The sequence below is a fragment of the Centrocercus urophasianus genome, unplaced genomic scaffold (assembly GCF_019232065.1).
Source record: "Centrocercus urophasianus isolate 14NV4802_14NV808 unplaced genomic scaffold, USGS_Curo_1.0 seq_10, whole genome shotgun sequence".
Lineage (NCBI taxonomy): Eukaryota > Metazoa > Chordata > Aves > Galliformes > Phasianidae > Centrocercus > Centrocercus urophasianus.
The window spans coordinates 19,762,647-19,783,864 of NW_024884142.1; the positions used below are offsets into that span (position 1 = coordinate 19,762,647).

General features: G+C 34.9%; 1 protein-coding gene across 1 annotated transcript in view; it reads right to left on the reverse strand.

Annotated features, from left to right (window-relative positions):
- The window catches only part of EYS (eyes shut homolog), a 660,788-nt gene that overhangs the window by 502,901 nt on the left and 136,669 nt on the right, over positions 1 to 21,218 (reverse strand). The window contains exons 8-11 of the mRNA XM_042829470.1: positions 18,114 to 18,236; positions 16,447 to 16,560; positions 15,310 to 15,423; positions 13,179 to 13,292 (exon numbers count right to left, since the gene is read on the reverse strand). Coding sequence (XP_042685404.1) covers positions 13,179 to 13,292; positions 15,310 to 15,423; positions 16,447 to 16,560; positions 18,114 to 18,236 — 465 coding nt within the window. The remainder of the gene's footprint in view (positions 1 to 13,178; positions 13,293 to 15,309; positions 15,424 to 16,446; positions 16,561 to 18,113; positions 18,237 to 21,218) is intronic.

Genomic DNA, 21,218 nt, shown 5'->3' on the forward strand with positions numbered 1-21,218 from the left:
AATACAGGATATAGCGAAGGGATGAAAAACTCATTGTGAAACTTAAGTATTAACATGACCATTAGACTGAATGATATTGAAGTTTAATTTGAAAAATGTACCTATATGCACCGAGATATGTTGTCACTAAAATGATTCAGGCTCTTGGGCAAAAGAGAACCATCATACTCACTTCTGTGATGTGCTTAGTATAGGCCAAAGTCAATTGAACCGATGTATTTTCTCCTTTGCTTGTATTTTGCCAGTATAGGCAAAATGTTTTTGGCCTATTCCACAGTTTGTTCATCCTATGGGGACTGTTACTTACATAGTAGCCCACTGGCCATCACTGGGTCTTCTTAATAATGAAAAACATACTCTCCAAAACATCCCAAGGATTTTACATGAGCTGAATCTTTGCTGTAAGGCAGAGTAATTTGAAGGCTGAACTCTCAATGCTTCTGCACGGGAATTATAATGTCATGGCCTGAATCTGTGACTGAGCACCTCGTGAAGCGATATAGCCAGCCCTGAGAGCACAGATGGAAGCAATTCAACTGTGCCATTGCAGGGGGTGGACCCAGGGTCTGGCCTTTGCTAACCTAATTTAAGGGCTGGCAGCAGTAAAGAGAAGGATCTTTGGAGTGCTTCATGAATCCTGAAAGGGATAAACAATTCCTTCTTTTTTACTAGACTGTGACTTTAACCTTTTTTGGGTGATCCAAAACTGGTTTAAAGCAGCTATATCTGCCAGCGTTTATCTTTGCAGCTTCCAAAAGCAAAAGAAACAAGCAGGAATAGAATTGGAATAGAACTTACAAATAATAACAACATACAATCAACTATCTGATCAATGCAGTGATACTAATGGAGGAGAAAAAAATGGCACCACTTGTTTCCTGTGTTTCTGTCACCAGTAGTCTCTCTGATGTACAGTGTTCTTGCAGGCCACAACATGACTTTTGGAATTCCCTGAAATTGCATAACAAAAGCTAGCATATGGCTTACTGAGATTTGCCCAAAAGTTTTCATCTTCATGTCACAACAGCTTGACGTGAGTGAAGACCTCGCTGATTCCTAAAGTGGAGTTCTCACCCCTCTAAATAAGCTTAACACATAGTTCACAAGTGGAACTGTCAGATGGTCCAGTAATGCAGTATTTATTTTTCTTCTGAGTTGATGGTAATAAGAGTTGCTTGCCCTCTTACATTATTTGGTGGCAGATGCTTTTGTTAGATAAAGCAGAGGTCAGGACACAGTGCATCAGTTTTTGCCTACTGTAGTATCCTTCACCAGTGCTGGATATTAACTGCTTTTCAGAGGAGAGCATAACAGAGTCTTGATGCACAACTTGTGAATAATCAGAGAAGAAACAAAGGTTCTATGCTCTAAAGGCACAGTTTTACATTTACTTAAAAATATTTGTTCTGTATGAATAAGTTTGTGCACAGATAACCTGCTGGAAAGAGCCTCTTAGGAAATGATTTGGGTGTTCCTGAGAACAACAGGTTAGCCGTGAAATAGTAGCGCACCCCTGCGGCCAAGAAGGCCAACGCTGTGCTGGGGTGCATTAAAAAGAATGTGGCCAGCAGGTGGAGGGACCTGATCCTTCTCCTCTACTCTGCCTGTTGCCCATTTAGAATACTGTGTCCAATTCTGGGCTCCCTAGTTCAAAAAGAAACAAGGGTCTCCTGGAAGGAATCCAGGAGAGAGCCACAAAGATCATAAGGGGCCTGGAGCACCTCTATGAGGAAAGGCTGAATAACTTGGGTCTGTTCAGCCTGAGAAAAAGAAGACTGAGGGGGAATCGGATTAATGTTTATAAATATCTCAAGGCAGACAAAGGGATGAGGCCACTCAGAAAATAAGAGATAACGTAAACTTTTATGTTCTTCTTTTGCTTTCATAAATTTAGTTTTACCACATATTGGCATATTTATGTTCTGATGATAAGGTTTTATTGTTCTGCTTTTTTTCATTTTGTTTTTAATGAAACCCTGGGTGGATGTCTTCACTGCGCACTCTGACAAAAGGAGCTTGAATCAATCATGGAATCACAAGAGTCATAGAATCATAGTGTCATAGAATGGCTTGGTTTGGAAGGGACCTCGAAGATCATCCTGTTCCAACCCTCCTTGCATTTACCTTTTTTGCACATGGTTTTCTGTTCCCAGTTTGTAAATTTTTCTGCCACGTATGCTTGATTTCCTGTATATTGGGAAGGTTTGTACTTTGACTTATCCCTCAAGATAAATCAGTAGGATCAAGATAAATCTGTTTTCCCTTCAGTGAAATCACCAATGGGAGCTGTAAAAGAGATCCCTAAACAGACCAAAGTCAGCTCAGTGATGTCAAGGACCTGCTACATGCATTTCTTAATTCTTTTAGGATTACAAACTCCATCATCTCACTGCTGTTGTTGCCAAAGATGGTTTTGATCTTTACATCTCAAACGACCTCTTTGTAGTCTAGTCATGCTATTCTGCAAGCTGCAGCATATATATACCTCTTCAGATTCTTGCTGGTACATTCCCAGAAGGGCAAGAATTTCAGTGATGTATGCACTGATTTGACATCACACCAAAATATATATTTCCCTGACAAAACGGACATTTTCCTGCTACATAAGAAATGAGGAGAAATGTAAATTACTGCCTTTGCTCTAGCAATAGTGAAGTTACAGCACATAGAGCAAAAACATTTATGTTGTCCTTACAAGTATAAAGAACTGAAAATTAAAATCTAGTCATAAAGTTCTGGGGTAATATTCCTATTTACCAAATGAGGCCAAAACAGATGATACTATACTATATACTATATATATATGTAGTATTCTAAATAGTTTTTTCAGTGCTTTCTTTCAAGCCACTTCACCCTCATCTTAATTGGAAATGCAAACTCTTTTTCTCTCACACAGCTTTCCTGCATATCACTGCTTGGAAAATTTTTCTCTGCGACTAAAGTGCGAGAGATTTCATTCCTATACCAACTAGGAGGCTGGAAATAAAAGAAAAGAAGATTTTATCTTACCTACTCAGTTCCTTTCCTTGAGTAAATTATTTTTTTTACTGTCAGTGTTGAGAATCAATATGTAAAACACTCTTCCCTCATTCAGAGGATCACAAGCATTTATATTATTTTTAATGCAAGCATGAAAATCATTCATTATTAAATAACTAATTAGTAAGCAGCAAGAATACAAGAAAATTATGTTTGCTGATTTAAATTAGAATGTTTTGGAAAAGGACATATTCACAGGATGGTAACAGGCAGTTGTGGTTATAAGTTAGTAAGATGAATGGCCTTCTGCTGTTGCTGCCATATCAGCATTTTGTACCAGGCTGTAAATGTACATTTAAGGTTACTTGGTCAAATCAAGCAACAGACAGAGTAGGGATGCAACATTTGTTTATGAAAGTAAATTTATCAGAATAGAGATTCACATCTACTGCATTTTCTGTTTTGTTTTATTTTGTTTTTTTTTTAATAAAATTTAAACTATTTTTGAGGAAATAAGTAATTGTGAACGTGTAGCTGATTAATTATACTCTACACCTATTTTTACCTAAATATTAGAGAGCTTTTCATCTGGTAAGTTTCTGAAAGTCTGGGATTTTTGACAGAAAGGAATGCTATATACTAGGAAACACAGCATAAGCTGTCTTCTCCCACTCACATATAAGGATTTTTAAATTTGCCATTGTAGAACAAAAAAGATGATGTTCACTAAACATAGTTAGCTGACAGAAAAAAGGAAGTAAGTATGTCCAACACATCAAATGTGGAAGAGTCAAACATGGAAGTTCATTAATAAATTAATAAGTTCAGCATATCTTTCCAACTGTGCTCATTTCAATTAGACACGTTTAACATTTTTGCTGTTTTAAGTCTTGACTATATTTTATTGATTACAAGAAGAGATCGCCTTTACCAGAGAATTTAAAGCCTCTCCGCTAGTAAGAAACCATACCCAACACAAAAGAATATGGACTAGCAATTAATTTACACAGTTGAAGGACATTTCAGTTTTCAGTGGCACAATACATCAAATGAATATAACTCAATGAACATAAAATATATAACAACTAATGAATAATTTATTTGGAAAACACTTTTATTTTGTTTAATAATGAGAAGCATATTGCATGATCAGAAATATAATTCTACTAGTTCTAATCAATTATCTCTCCTACAGCATTTACTTGTAATATTTTCACAGTGGATAGTAAATATCATAAGTGAAATCTGAAAATAGGTGATTTCTTCCTGAATAATACCTTGATTTGTTAAAGCCATTATTAAAGTAAATATATATATATAAATGATGTAATAAATAAATGACCTGTCATAAGTTTCCATTTTCTTATGTAAAACGATTGATGTTTGTTATTATTTGCTCAGCATAAATTTGTGCATGAAATGTTCTGATGTGTACTACAGATTTCTCTTATAATCAAAAATGGCATCTCTTCAGTGCTGCTATTCTTTCGGAAAAATAATTTAATAAAAAAGCCATTTGCTACAAATATTTTAAGGAATTAAATCTGACAACAGCTTTCAAAGTCAGCATTTCACAGTAAAAGTAGGAGAGGAATCAATGACAAAATATATCTGATTGCAAACTGCTGGCATGATTATGAGAATATAGTGAAAATTAACTGTGGCTAGTTCTGGATCAAGAAGAGTGTCACTTGAGGACCAATGTCTTAAATAATATTAACTGATCTAGTACTATTGTGATGTATGTACTCACGAGGACAGGAAGCTTTGAGGACAGATGAAATGGCATCATGGTCCATATGGAGGCATGGACAAGAGGTGATGAACCAGCCAGGAAGTATCACCTACCCTTGGGCATCAGATGAGGGTCAGAAGAGGTAGATGCACTGTGAAACTATGAACTGTCAATATCCCAGATCTACTAGTAAGACCCATTCCAAATTCATGGGCAATTTAATGGTATTCCCAACATCATTCTTTTGAAAGCATTTTAATCTACAAAATAATTTGATCACATCAGAGAAATCTGTATTGTTGATTTCATCAACCTTCTACAGTCCCCATCACAAGAGGCCTTCATTAACATATCATAGAATAATGGAAGACTCAGGAACTGTGACAAGCAATCAGTTAAGTGCTTAAATTTTGAGGTCTTGGAACATCTAAAGAATAAATGTCTCAAAAAACAAAGATTAAAAAAACTGTCTCTATAAGTGTACAAAATTGTCTTTTTCTGTAACTTTGAAAAGTTCACAGATATCTCTGAGAAGCCTGCAGTTATTTTATCAACTAGCTGCTTAGTTTCATCTGCCTTGTGGCATAAGAAAACAACGCAGTATATCTACATAAACAAAATCTAACGTACTCTGGAATATGATAGGAAGAAAAAAATAACTGCAGAAGCATGCATGTATCGGTATTACTCAAAACTAAGCCAAGTATTACTCTAACACTTTATAAATACAGCATCTTTTCTTTCAGTTCAAATTTACAGGAATTCCTTATTTTCAGTGGAATGCAAATTATAATTTATGTGAAGAGCTTTGTGATTCTGCGTATGTGAAAAATCTCTTTCAGTGATATCTGTACAAATTGAAAATCAACAGGTTTGTTATCATTTCTTTTTAAATGAAGAATATTCAGAAAGCAATACTTGGCACTTTCAAATAAAAGATATTTCCTTAATTTTATATAATAATGCACGCCATGCAACGGTGATGGAACAAAGAAAGGGACAGATCCACATCACAAATTTCAAATGAAAATCACACGTTTATATTACCGCTCCATACCTGTATAAATTTCTGTAAAACCAGACAAAAAGAAAAGTTGAATGTATTATTTAGGTGCATTTTTTCATTAAAAATATTTAACTACTGTACAATGAAGATAAATTTATATGTATATTTGTGCAATTCAGATTTCGTTATAAAAATTATGCTTCACTCTTTCTGAAATAATGAAAAGAAAAATGCTACTAAGGAAAACAGTAGCAGTAGGTCCTAATAAATAATATGCAATTCTTCTGTTGCTGTTTTCTTCTTCTATCTTTCTTTAATATATCAGAGCTCAACAGAAATTACTAATGTATGTGGACATACAGAAATGTGTACAGAAAGCTAGTATTAAACTCATTTTTTCCTCATGGCCTTGAACCTGTGGATATCATTTTTGCCTATATTGATTGTCACCTTTAGTTCAGGCAGACAGATCCTTCTGTGTTTTAAGATCCTGTTTTCATTTGCTTAAAATTTACCAGATTGGACAGGTATTATTTACAACATATACCAGGATTATTGTTTTCTTACTCTGATTTGCATGTTGGCAGATATCTCTACATCACAAGCAGACCTGCCATGTAGAAAAATAATGCTGCAAAGTTTTGTTTCACCAACCAAAACCAAACCAAAACAAAACTTGATGATCAACTTTTTCTGATAAAGAGAAATACCCTCATTATTTGTAGGGCCGCCAGGGAAAAAGGTTATCATATTTCAAACCTTTGAAAAACTGTGATTTCACATACTTTTGGGGGAGTAAGGGAAAGATGCATAGAGATTTTCATTTGCAATAAATATACTTTGTATCATCTACATAACATAAATCTCCTCCCTGTCACCAAGGTACTTGTACAACATTCTCACAGCATAACTAATGAGATTCAAACCCCTGATCTGCTGTAGATGACTGGATTTAGAGAGGCAGTATTCCCAAAGTACTTGTGGCTGTAAAAGCTTAGAAAATATTTCTTGTGGATCAAGGTGCATCCCAAGGTGCAAAGTGAAAGCGGAGCTGAAATTACAGCACATACCTCACTGAATTTTTATGGACAGATTTCTCATCTAGGGTTTTTTGAGATGATTTTGGGTTTTTAGCACTGTACCAGAAGGTCATAGGTCTCCTACAAGTCTTGTCACATCCGCCAGTGCTTTGTGGGTGCCTAACATACCCTGGACTGTCGAGATGGTACTTCAGTTGGTTAGGTTAAAAGTCTGCTCACTGACCTGCTTAGTTTTGGAGACAGAAACACCTGAATTTAGCCATCCAGACATTAATTTTTAGAAACAAGAGCAAGCTTGATAGAAATAACAGAAAAATTTCCAAAGAAGTTCCACAGAGATTTCATATGGAAGCCAACAGCAATTCCAAGTCAACCTTTTTCTTTATCGCTTAGGGGCAATACTTATTTCCTAGACCATATACCATAAGCATGGATACACTGTTTCTCTATTATAAAAAGCTCCTACGTGACACAAAGCATCCTTCACAGCTCACTGCACTCATTCTATTTTTTCCCTAAATGAAATTTTATTTGGCTGCTCAGCATCAAGAGAGTGGCAAAAACAGATATAAACTGATGTTGAACAGGAGATATTCTTCTGTGGTCTAACACATATATATGCCACCAGAAGCCACAAGTCTGCCTTTTAGCGTGGGTGTTGGCACAGCAGAGACTGAGATTTGGACTGTGAGTGCTGAAAAAGTAATTGCTCCATTATATCTACTTTAGTCCTTTGCCATCATGAGCACTTACATTTCTTACTTATTATCTGTTTTGTAATTAGCTGTTCCCATAATAGAGTGTCCTGTGCTGAAAACTCCATTATTAGTCCTGCTTTTCAACAGAGTTAAGCATTTTTTTTTCTGCTGAGTTGCCTTTCTCACTAGTTTACTTTCTTCTGCAACATGTTTAATGGCTAATTACCATTTTTGCTTTAATCTTAATTGCAACACATTTGGAGACATGTGTCATTAAGACTGCAACAAATAAGTACACATTTCCTCAGAACTGAATTTCAATTTTCCTCCACAATTACATGTATTTGATTTAAAAGGTCATACCTATTAGTAGCATTTAGACCAAACAAATACAGTGCATTTTTAAATGAGTCATGCAATCATTTAGATCAGAGGATAATTTTCCTTTCTCTCATTATTAAAAGCATGTTGATAAAGAGTTTCTTTGTTTGTTTTTAAGGAAAAGTAAAAGGAAATATTCATGTCTCCTCTTGAAGGGCTATCACATATCAAATATACAATCTCAACCCAAAAGGGGCATTCTTTTTTTTCTTTTTTTCTTCCTTGCTGAGGTTTTCTTGCAAATAGCAGTAGACAGGATTAGTAAATGGGTAACAGAAATGATGGTAAAGTAAATCCAAGCATAGAAAATGGAAGAAATTTTGCAAAATGTAAGATCTGTTCTTAGCTTTCAATCCCGAGTAAAAATAAAGCAGCCTCATAGAACAGGTCCATGTCTCTCCTATACTGAGGACTCCACATCTAGATGCAGTACTCCAGGTGAGGTCTCACCAGTGCAGAGTAGAAGAGCAGGATCACCTCTCTTGACTTGCTGACCACCCTCCCTTTGATGCAGTAAACAATACAGTCGGCTTTCTGGGCTATGAAGGCACACTGGCTCATGTCCAGCTTGCCATCTACCAGTACTCCTTAGTTCATTTTAGCAGGGCTGTGCTCAGTAAATCTGTGGAACTAGTTGTTCAAAGGATATTTGAACACACTGCATGGCTCCTATAGAACAAGAGAAACAGCCAGGGCACAAATACATCTAAATATGGAAGAAACAGCTAATGACTGCTGTGAAGCACCTAGAAGTACCTAGAAGTAAACATGTAATACTAGATCAATTCATCAATGTAAGAATGAGACATCTACTACTTCACTGGCCTGTTTCATCAAAAAGCAGAGAGTAAAAAAACTGTTTAGTAGCAGAGCATTTAAAAGTCACCTCAACGTGGATAGCTATGAACCTCATACAGCTGAGAAAGACTCAGCTAAAATCTGTGAACTAATGTGCCCTTCAGGCTTTAAGATACTTGAAAACTTCAAACTCATGAAAGCAAATAAAACTGCAGGAATTCAAAAAGATGTTTCTGATTTTGCTGGCACAGATGGAAGTGTATAACAGATATGTTTCATCCTTGTAACAAAATAAATAGCTTAAGACAAGAAAGGTACTTTGCTAAATGATGATGGAGACCAGCAAGAGGCCAACAGATAAGGTAGCTTAGAGGCTTAGAAAAAAAAAAATTAGAAAAAACTTAGCATAAAAGAATTAGGAGTCTTTCTCTTTTTCATGGAAAAAGAAGGAGCTTGTTGATTTCATAATAAAATTATTAACTTCTGCTTCATACTACTTTGTATAAAATAAATTATTTCAGGTTCCTATTTAACATGCCTCCATATATGGATAATATATATATTTATATACAGATAAAGCATAGCACTGAGTGCTACATAATTTCCTAATGGCACTATTCGTGAACTGTGTTTTTGAATTTTTAATGGAACAGAACAGTATTTCCATTCAGAGATATTGGTGCTTTTATTCTACCTTCCATGAAATTGTTAGTACTCCTAAATGAGCTACAGCCTCACATGTTTATCACACACTCTCTTCTGCAGCACTTAATATCAGTTCCACAATAACTGTGATTCCAGTAAAGAAATGCTACAATTGTAGAATCAATATCATAATAGAAAAGTTATTATAACTCCTTTTTGGCTAGGATTCTGTAATGGAATCAAGCTCATAAGAGAACTGAGAGCCCTTTTTAACACATAAATTACTGGGAAAGACTATCACTGAGAATTTATTGGCCAAAACTGTAGCTAAATATAGCTCTAAGCTGTCTGTCTCCTATTGCTGACATTACATTCTTTGACTTGTCCTGTACCCAGATCAAGTTAACTTTTCTTCCTGATCCCAGTTCCAATAATAGGGAAAGCTGCAGAAAACTAGCTGATCACATTCCTTTGTTTCTGAACAGCTAAACTTCTGAATATCCTTTGAAAAAATGTCCCATATAGATAACTATAAGTGTGGTATCTCAGATACGATATAAAACAGGTGGGAGAGGGAACATTTCCAAAATAGGAAAAGAACATTGTATAACAGTAGAAGTAAGTGGCTCGGTGGTAAGTAGCCCTTCAGTGTTTAAGTATGAAGTATAATAGTAGTTTGTACCATATAAAGTCAGTGAAAGAAACAAAGAACTGGAGTTAAAAAATTGCAGTATCATACCGAGATAATTAGAATATATTTGCAAGTATACACAGTATTTATGGCAGATAGAAGAAACATATATAGATGCTATTATATTTTTTTTGTCTGATCATAGATACAACACGTGCACAGTGAGCCTCAGTAACTACTGGGGTTTTCATGTGGACTGACATAAAAGTCTCTTCACTGATGAAGTAATCTGCTGTAAATTTTTTATTCTTTTATCAAATGTAGAGCTTCCTTGACAGCAAGGTCTAAAGCATTATGATATAAAATTATATAGACTTTGAATGACATTATTTCATACTTCATCAGTACAAAAGGTAAAACTCTATATCTTCAGAAAATAGAAATTCAATTTCATCCTCCACAGGACAAGAAATTTAGCTGAAATAGGGTGACAAGACTTCAAATACCATATTTAGTAATTAGAATATTATTAGGAGATGACAACAATGTTATGTTATATCTGGAATTCTAAATGCTTCTTAAGTTTTCTTTTGAGCTGTGCATAGATTGACTGCTAGTACTCTCAGGCAGAACATTTGGAAAAAATGAAAGGTAGCAATTTCAGTTATAATAATTCCAATGAAATATCTGAACATATAGAAAGACCAATGATCTGCACTAGCTAAGGGGAAGTCCTCTATCTGGTGAAACTTAAGGAGATGAATGTATTTGTTTTGTCACTGTCAGAGTTACAGCAACAATGGCAGAAGAAATAATCCACTATTGACTTTACCGCAGAAATCAGATTTTCCAAAACAGTTTGTGCACACAGGAAAACATCACACACACATCTGGCTTGTAGAGTTATTTTACACAGCCAGGACCATCAGACATTTGAAGGAAAATCTAGATATTTACAAGTGCTTAAGTATCATCGTGTTTAAAAAACGTAGACGTCTAGAAAAACCAGTGGATGAACTAAAATATTTTGTCATAGTAGAACTACCCACGCTTTATAAAAGCACACAAATGCAGTAAAAATATTATTTTTTCGTTGAATTATCGTAGTCACTTGGGATGAATGTAAGATTTATCAGAATATAAAGTATCAAAAAGTCAGTGAAACAAAAAAATGAGAAGCAGCTGAGCTTGTCCTCCAATGAATGGGAAATGAAAAAAAAAAAAAAAGGATTTTAGCAACAGGGAAAGAAAGGAGAGGAAACTATCTTTTTTAAGCCTTCTTGTCACAATAAACAGATTTTCCACACTAACCAAGGAAATAGTCAATCTGATAAATGTATACAAAATGATATCAGTAAGCTAAATCCATTTCTAGGTTAATCTGAAAGTCTACCTTTTCTGTGCACCTGAATGTCCAAATCATGCTCTGAATTCCTTAATTCTGTGTTCTACATATTAGAAGGTTGGTCTACACATTCTGGAGTGGTTTATGTTGGTGGTTGTTTGTTTTTTTTTTTTTTTTGTAGTGATGCACAGTCTGTAAGTCAGATTGTGTGACCAAAGAATCAAACCGTTACAACATATTAGGGATATACAACTTCAATTTTTTTTTTTCCAAGAAATGGTGACATTCACAACATTGCATGTATACTTTTCACTACTCAAGAACTTCTATGAAAATATTCACAACTAAAACAGATATTCCTATATTACTTTTATGTCTTTACTTACTCAGTGAAATAATTCTGTAATAAGGTACACACAAAGTTATTTGTTACAATAACCAGAGTATTACCACACAACTTGAAAATAGAGTTTAGCTTCCCATTATTTATCTTGGGCTTCCTGTGAATCTGTTAAAGACTACGCTTACATCCATCTAATACTAAATAAACAGATGGTAAGAGATTGTGGTAGTGTGCTCATATGAACCTTGCTTTTTACTTTTATTTATACCATCATGAACCTTGGTAGTGTCAGTTTAAGAATTTGATTTAAAGCAATGCCAAGTTAGCCTGTAAAGAACTCAGAAATCTCAAAAATCCTTTATTTAAACAAGAATCCTTAGAACAAGATTTTAAGCATTCTATACCAAGAGCTTTATGATTTCAGAGGATCTCAGTTAGTTACCATTTATGAATCTTTCCAGAGGAGTTAACCTTACCACTGAGAGCAATAGAAATTGCTAGCTTCTTGAAGGATGACTACAGAAATGCTGACTTTCTGAAATTTTAATAATTTATTTAAATATCTAAATGAGAACAAAAGTCTCCTGAAAATCTGGCTGCTTGTGAAACAACTACTTCCAAGACCAATATTTGTAACCTTGTGCTGGAAACGGTTTCACATTTTTCTGTGCAGTGCAAATTCTGAAACTGTGCTACTCATTTATTCGTTATCTTACTAGACTTTATCCAGCAGAACATAAATTAAAACCAATAAAAATGACAAACTAGATTTTGACCATTAACTAAAATAATAAGAACATTAGAGCTCCTTTTTTTCTTGTGAATGATGAGTTCAATGCAACTATCTTCCCCAAAGGGGAAAAACCCTGCTGTCTCAACATACAAGGAAAATTGTCTTTTAATGATTACTCTGGAATCCTAAGTATGTATCATTATATTGAACGGCGGGAGGAAAAATGTGTTTATATTTAATTTATAAATCAACAAGCATCTTTAATGGAAATTATCACTTAAACTAGATTTGCACAAAAACACTGCATGATTTATTGTCTCAAATTTTAGTACCAAATGTTTAAAATTAACCCCACAACATTTCACTGATAAGGATCACAATAAAACTTACATTTTAAATGTATTTTCCTTAAAAGTATCAACATAAATAACCACACATGATGTATGGATTCCAAGATAACTATAAATAATTATCTGGGAATAGAAACGTAATTTAGAAAATGCCACAAATCAAATTAGAGTGAACAATGTTTAGAACAAAATTGTTATGGTTGGTCATTGAGCATATGCCTCTCATTTTGTAAATAATCTTGTTTTGTTAGCAAACTGATTTTATACTATTCATTTTGATAAATAAGTAAACAGTTCAAGTACATACATAAATAAAGTTTACTTCACATTACTCACAGCCTAGGGTGCAACTGACTGGTCATTTTAAGAGTCTTGCCTGAGAAAATGAAAGACTAATAATGTTGTAGGAAGAGTGAAATGAGTTTAGACAATTGACAGAAATGCTTTCTATAGTTAATTACGTTTGCTTTCCCTTCTCCCTTGGTGTTCATTACCTTTAAATGGAGCTATACATTGGCAGAAGTAATTACCCGGTTGGTCAACACAGGTGGCTCCATTCTTACAGGGAAATGAAGCACACTCATCTATATCTGTTTCACATCTTGCACCTTTGAAAAGACAAAATACGTGAATGTTTAGTAAGACAATCAGGTTCCAAGTTACATTCCATTTGCACCACAGTAACTTCAAGCAGCTTTTGAGAAGCAGCAGATATAAATCACCCCAACAAAGATCTTTCAATACAAATGTCAACATTCATTTAATTCTTATTGCCATAAATTTGTAAGAACTTATTTCTGAGTTGCTAAGTGGTAAGAAATCTTCCTGGAATGCAGACTAAATTATCTACCAAAGCTAAGAACTTGGAGAAAGAAGATCTGCCTGGTGTAAGTGAAGATTGGGTTCAAGATGATCTAAAGAACATGGAGGGGCCATGGGATCTAATAAGATCTATCTATGTATTCTGAGGGAACTGGCAGATGAAGTTGCTAAGCCACGATCCATTATATTTGAAAGGTCATGTCAGTCTGAAAAAGGAGAAATAATACCAATTTTTGAGTATAGAAAAAAAGACGGTGCAGGGAACTACAAACCAGACAGTCTCACTGCTGTGCCTGGCAGGATCATGGAACAGATCCTCCAGAAGGCCCTACTAAGCCACATGGAAAAGACAGATGATGTGATTAGTGGTAACCAACAAAGCTTCACCAAAGGCAAATCATGCCCAACAAATTTTGTGGCCTTTTTTTATGGAGTTGAAGCATCAGTAGATAAAGGAAAATCAACTGACATCTACTTGGACTTGTGCAAAGTATTTGAAACTGCCCCACATGATGTTCTGATTGCCAAATTGGAGAAAAATGGATTTGACGGATGGACGACTTACTGGATAAAGAATTGGCTGGATGGTTGCACTCAGAGAATTGTGGCCAATGTCTCAATGTCAAAGTGGAGACTGGTGATGCATGGCATTCTTCAAGGATCAGTACTGGGACCAGTGTTACTCAACATCTGTGCAGGTAATGTAGACAGTGGGACTGAGTGCATCCTCATCAAGTTTGCAGATGACCAAGCTGTTGACACCACAGAGGGAAGGGATGCCATTCCAAGGGACCCAAATAGACTTGTGTTGAGGGCCCAAGCAAACCTCATGAAGTTCAACAAGGCCAAGTGCAAGCTCCTACACCTGGGTCAGGGCAACCCCAAGCACAAACACATATTGGGCAGAAAATGGTTTGAGGACAGCCCTGAGGAGGATGACTTCTGGGTGTCAGTTGATCCAACATGAGCCAGCAATGCATGCTTGCAGCTCAGAAGGACAACTGTATCCCGGGTTGCATCAAGAGAAGTGTAACCAACAGGTCAAGGGAGGCAATTCTGCCCCTCTACTCTCCTTTTGTGAGATCCCACCTGCAGTACTGCAACCAGTTCAGTGGCACCCAACTCAAGAAGGAAATGGAGCTGTTGGAGTGGGACCAGAGAAGTGTCAGAAATATCATATGAGGGCTGGAGCACCTCCCTCTACAACAACAGGCTGAGACACCTTGGGCTCATCAGCCTAGAGAAGAAAAAGCTCAAGGGGACCTTATAGTAGCCTTCCAGAACCTGCAGGGGGCCTACAAGAAAGCTGGGGAGGACCTTTTCACAAGGGCATGTAGTGATGAGACAAGGCAAAATGATTTTAAACTGAGCGTAGATTTAGACTAGATATTAGGAAGAAATTCCTTACTGTCAAGGTGGTGAGACACTGGAACAGGTTGTCCAGAGAGGTTGTGATGCCCCCTCCTTGGAAACATTCAAGACTGGGCTGGATGAGGCATTGAGCAACCTGATCTAGTGGGAGGTGTCCTTGCTTATAGCAGGGGGGGATTGATGATCACTTGATGATCTCAAAGGTCCCTTACAACTCAAACATTATATGATTCAATACGTCTGTAGCTGTGCAGTTTTGTTTACAGATGGAATCAAGTGTTCCAGTTTGCTATCATGGAAATGAAACATTAGGTCAGGGCAGATAAGGAGAAATGACAAGGAAAGAAAAGTAAATTAGTAAATGATATCTTAATGCATGCTTTTTAGAATACCTCTTCATAGAAAACATCGTTTACTACTAACAGGACTCACCAGTAAAGCCAGATAGACAGATACATTCATAGCCACCAACAAGGTCTGAACACGTGGCATTATGAAGACATGGAGAAGAGTGACATTCATTTATATTTGTTTCACAAGTTGTGCCTATAAAGACAGTCAGTCAAATAGAGAAGTTACAGTATAGCACATATTTGTGTAGCAACATTTTAACAGAATATAACTCATTAAAATACAACTCATTAAAATATAACTTATAAATTATTATTAATTCAGTACAGAAGTATAGAAAACAAATTACATTAGATTAGCAGACTGCATTGCAATGACATGAGAGGAAGTCTTCTATATGGAAGTACAGCATATACAAAATGAAAAAAAGAAATCTGACAAAGAGAAGAACACTATTTACTTCAGTCTAGATTATAGCTAACACAACCACATAGCTTCTCAGAGTATAGAAATATTAGTGACAGACTTTGTAAGTGGACTGTTCTGTTGTTTTTTAATCATTTGAAGAACAAGTGAAAAATAATAGCAAATTACAAGGTTTGGTAGGTTCGAAAATTTTTTATTAAAAAAAATAAAATCAAGCTTTAGTTATTTTGAATATCACTAATTGTACAGACATAGTAGATTATCATGTGACATTTGAATTGCATAGTACTTTATTTCAGTAGTTAAAAATCTGTGAATTTTTTCTTAATGAAGCACTAGAAAGAAAATGGATGCACTTTAAATTCCTAACCTGAGCTCAAAGTAAGGCTTAACTGCACATAGCACTGCATTCATTTATCAGAGTTGATTACATTTCTCCCATGAATTGTACCAGTATGCCAAGAACAAAACAATCTTTTTTGCCTGATTCTATTTAATAACCTGTCAGCAGTTTAAAAAGCTTACAGAAAACAGCATAGACTTTTTGTAAAATTTCACTGAAGCCACCTGATTTTCATCAGCATGGGAAACAGCCAGCAGAAAACACCCATTTTCATACAGTCATTGGAAGAAAGTAGATAACTTCAGTTAAGATGTACTCACACTGAATTTACTTGCTTGGAACTTCAGATGACACTTACAAGTACATAGGTATCCAATCTGACATGCTAAAAAATTCTGCGTAAAACTCAAATAGATTTGTGAAGTTATATTTCTGTGTCTTTTTAATACCTTTAAATCCATCCTGACAGATGCAACTGAAGCTGTTCAGATGATCAATGCAAGTGGCTCCACTGTGACAAGGGTCACTAAGACACTCATCCACCTCAATCTCGCAGTTATTACCTGGAAACAAGTGAAGGAATCACTTTATTCAGAACGTGCCACTCGTGAGATACTGGTTGCAATAGGAACAACAAAATGAAGTAATTGAGGCAATCTTTTATCAGTTATCCAATAACTACCCTCAACAAATTTATTTATTGATTTAAGGCAAAGGTGAAATGTATATTTAATATGCAATGCTCATCAAAGATGCAATTATAGATGTACTCTTGTATTTTGAAGGAAATACGGTTATGAGTTTTACTGAAACATCATGAAAGTATGGTTTGTTAAACCAAATATCACCATGGGAAATATTCGGAAGTGTCTCTATTATAGCCAAAGATTTTCATTAACTTTTGTTTAAATTAGTATTCAAAAAAGTAGATACTTCTATGAATTTTTAAACATGTAGGAGAAAAGCTTATAGATGCTGATTTGTTGTTTAGAACTGATAAACCTAATATTGTCTCTGGCTTGCAAGGTAGAAAAAGATCAGAAAGTATTTATTTGCATTTTGCATATGACATCCAAATGGATGATAATAGCAAAAATGTTCATTATTATTTCTGAGGTGTTTTGAATACTATGGACATAGAAAAATATAAACTTAAAATAGTAATCTAATATTATGTAGATGTGAGTATAAGACTCCAAACAAATGTTTCAACAAAATAAGACCTCATCAAGAATAAGTAACATCAAACAATTTTATGTTTTGATAATAACAATAAACAAACCACAGCTGTAAGATTTCATTATGCTATAGACAATAGTCCTGCTGTTATTAAATTACAGGTTGTTTAGTCTAAGTGGATGCCTACATTAGGATGCAGAGCAACAATTTGAGAGGCAAGGTGATCATAAACAAATCTCTGAGATCTGAATCCCTCTGTCTTCCTGCATCCTCCTTGACTATAGAGACTAGAATCAGACTTGTTTTGATTTACAAGCCAAATCTTGTCTGGGCTCTTAGATAGGATAGATCTAGACCACAGAGTTGACCTGCTGCCCAGCAAACCCCTAGTGCACTCAATTATAATATCAACCAAGCCATCAGAATGATCAGAGTCTTTATCTAGGAAAATGCTGTTTATTGTTTCAGTTGACACTGCAATCTTGATTTATAATGACAGCACAATGACATCTCCAAAGTAATTTTAATCTAATCATACCCAGTCCTAATGACAATGGCCTGTGGGATAGATTTCAGCATGAGTAGTTAAGTCTGTCTAGGAACTTGAGGGTAGAGTTGGCAGTTCAAGTCCTTATTACTACAGCTTTACTGCCACAGGAAGTAACAAGCAGATAAATTAAAGCCAATTTCCATATGGCTACAGGAGCTACAATCCCATCTGTGTGAGACAGACATCCTGTTAAAAATAGTATAAAATAAGAATTGCTGAAGTGGAAGTAGTCCCTTGTAGTCAGTGATTTTACAACTGAATACTCATATGCTGGAAAACAGAAACTGCTTCTGCCTGAATCAGAAACCATTAAATTGTACTATCATGATTTTCTGTGCTTTTAGGACTGACTTAATTAGATGTTACATAATTCTCTATTGAACCCACCTATAAAACCAGGTGCACAGAAACAAACATAGCCGTCAAACACGTCTTTGCAGATGCTGGAGGCCCCACATGGTTGTGAGAGGCAAGCAGCTACATCCACTTCACAAAACTGACCAGTAAAACCTGATGAAAAAATAGAGAAAAATAGAAAAACCAAAAAAAAAAATTTTTTTTTTTAAAAATAAAAAAAAAAAAAAAAAAAACAAAAAAAAAACAACCAAGTGAGACATCAGTTCTGCTAAGTACCTTTAAATTCTTATTTAGAAAAGAGTAAAATATTCCACTTACTTTGAAAACTTTTTTCATATACAAATCACCTTTAAATGAAACAAAAGAACTGTAGGATGAAGACATACTTGAAGCAAGAGAATTTGATAATATATATATTTTAACAAATAATAATAATAAATAATAAATAATAAATATAATAATGTCATTATTTTAATTCATTATAATACAATGATAATATAATAATAATAAATCTAATTATGTGAAACATTTAGCACCCTTGTTTCCCGTTGAGGGTCACATACACATAATTTACAAATATATTCAAAGATAAAACCTGAATATAAATTTTACATTCAAGATACTGGCACACTGACAATGGCATCAATTTCTGTAGCCACCTTGCAGGAAGAAAATCACGTGGTTCACAGATAACACCGTCTTTACTTTAGAACACAGTATTGCAAGTTAATATCGTTTCACTGAAAAATATTTTCAAATTTACTAAATAATTTTGAATTAATTGATATAAAGCAATAAAAAAAATCAAGTACTGTGTGTGGAGATAGGATCCAAGTGATGAACTCCAAATGCCAAATTTCAAACATCAGACACTTCTGTTGTAACAACTGTTAAGAAAAATCTGTGAAAGTAAAAGTTTGAAGTTCTCTGCCTGCTTATTAATAGAGCACTGGAACAGTTTCTAAAGACTTCAACATTCTTGCAAAAGTAATATTTCAGTTAAGATCAAAGAAGTCTGGACCTATTTACTATAATGTAACAATTACAGCATGAAAAGCTACTGAAGACTTAAACCACAAATTTGGTTCAGTGAGGTAAATATCAATTTCAATGTTTTACAAGCTTGAATACCAAATTTGACTGAAGACTTGAACTTCATATTTCATTTTCAAAAAGATTTATGATTGAATGCCTTGCTTCAGTAGTGCAGATATTGCCATAAAAGTCTAGTGTGCCAGCAAGTTGCTCAGTATCTGACCTTGAGTTCCTTAACAATCTGTACATCAATGAGAAAGAGAGAAAACCTTTGGTCAAAGACACAAGAAATCAAATCTGTATTCCTACCATGTACAGCAATAGTTCCAAAATCTAAAAAGAAGCCTAATAAATTAAATTTTAATAAGTGCAGATGCTGCATAGTAGACCACTACAAAAAATGTAGAAGTTCAGTCCTACTTAAGCCTAGTTTAGCATAGTCTTCAAATCAAAGGAAATGTAAACCATGTCCTTAGGGCACTACTGAAGAGCTCCTGATCTGGAAATGTTTTCAGTTTTGAACAGCTGGTTAGATGAGGTAAGACAGCAACTTCTGACCATCAGAGTAAATTGCTGAAACATACTGAGCTGTAGAAATCCTTGCTTGTAAAATAAGCCTTTGAGGCATGAATACAAGAAAATGCATATTAAAACTGCCCTGCACATGCAGTCACTTTGGTTTTTAAATCAGTAGATGCAGAAAGGTGTCTTCAAGCTATGTTTCTACTCCATCCAAAACACCAGCTGTGCAATGTTCTCACACAGCTGAAATCTTCCTCCCTGTTGATTGTTATTAAAAATTTAAGCATGTATCTCATTTTTGCCTTTGTAAATAGATGTTAACATCTGCTTATTGAAGTACTACATAAAGCATAAAAATTAAGATGAAGTAAAATTGAAACATTTATCAATAATGATAACTGCTATGCACAGACAAATGTATCACTGTTGTATGTGATTAAGTGAGGTCATCAAAGTGGAGACACCATGCAGAAAAGCCAGTATGCTTTTACTTCAGAAACTAAAAATAAATAAGAATAATTCTAAAGATTTGAAAAAAGAACCATGACCCGTGAATGCTTTTATTTCTGTGTTTTCAATCTACTGGTAGCATTGCAGCATTGAGAAACGTATCTCTCACTGTCACTGTTCAGAGAGAAAAAAAAAAAACAAGGGGCAGTGGTTTTAGGGACAAATTTTAATATTCAAAATCTATTTTTGCATAAAGTATTTCAGCAAACAAATTTAGAAGCAGTACTTAAGAATATATTATTGCCCATCAAAATAAGTCTACTTCTTTCCCACAGGGTCTAAAATGATATTTCATTAATTTAGACAGTGGAAACGTGACAGTCAAGTATTTAAAGTCATTCTTTCAGATATGCTGCATTTATATTCTTAAGACCTCTCTTTTAGGCTAACCTAAATTCCTCATGACAAAAGAGATTTTTACCAGTCAGACAATGACACTTAAACTCTCCAGGGAGATCGCTGCCTTGTGATCCATTCTGACATAGCCCAGCCACACAGTGATTTATATGAGAATTTCACTACATGGCTCCTTATATTCTAGATGGCAGGTACATCTGAAGCTATTAGGTGGAACCTTACATTAAGGGTTATTGTCAGGGCCAGCAGGATCTGATGTGCATTCATTCACTCCTATTGAACAAGTATTACTTCCAGGGATAGTTATATGGTTACTGCTAAAATTACAGTGGAGAAAAACTTAAGCAGACTGTCAGGGACAAATGTCAGAATTTGTTTAAGTAATTTAAAACACAAACAACATTTTCACTATCATGAAGATACTTGCATGCTAATGGGTTGCTAATTTCTCCTTAATTGCTCTGGATATTAATAATATGCAAGCATTTTTTTTTTTTTTTTTTTTTGTGGGGGGGGTGGGAACATTAGAAATGATTGCTACTATTTTTGTCATCTAATATCTATCATACTTTGTTAGACTTTCAAATATGAAAAATGGTACACTCTACAAAAAATTACACACTGCAAAATGTATCCAGTGGATAAGAGCCTAAGCAAACAAAACAGGAAAGTAATGATAACAAGGAAAAATCACTTCTGGATGTGGAGCAG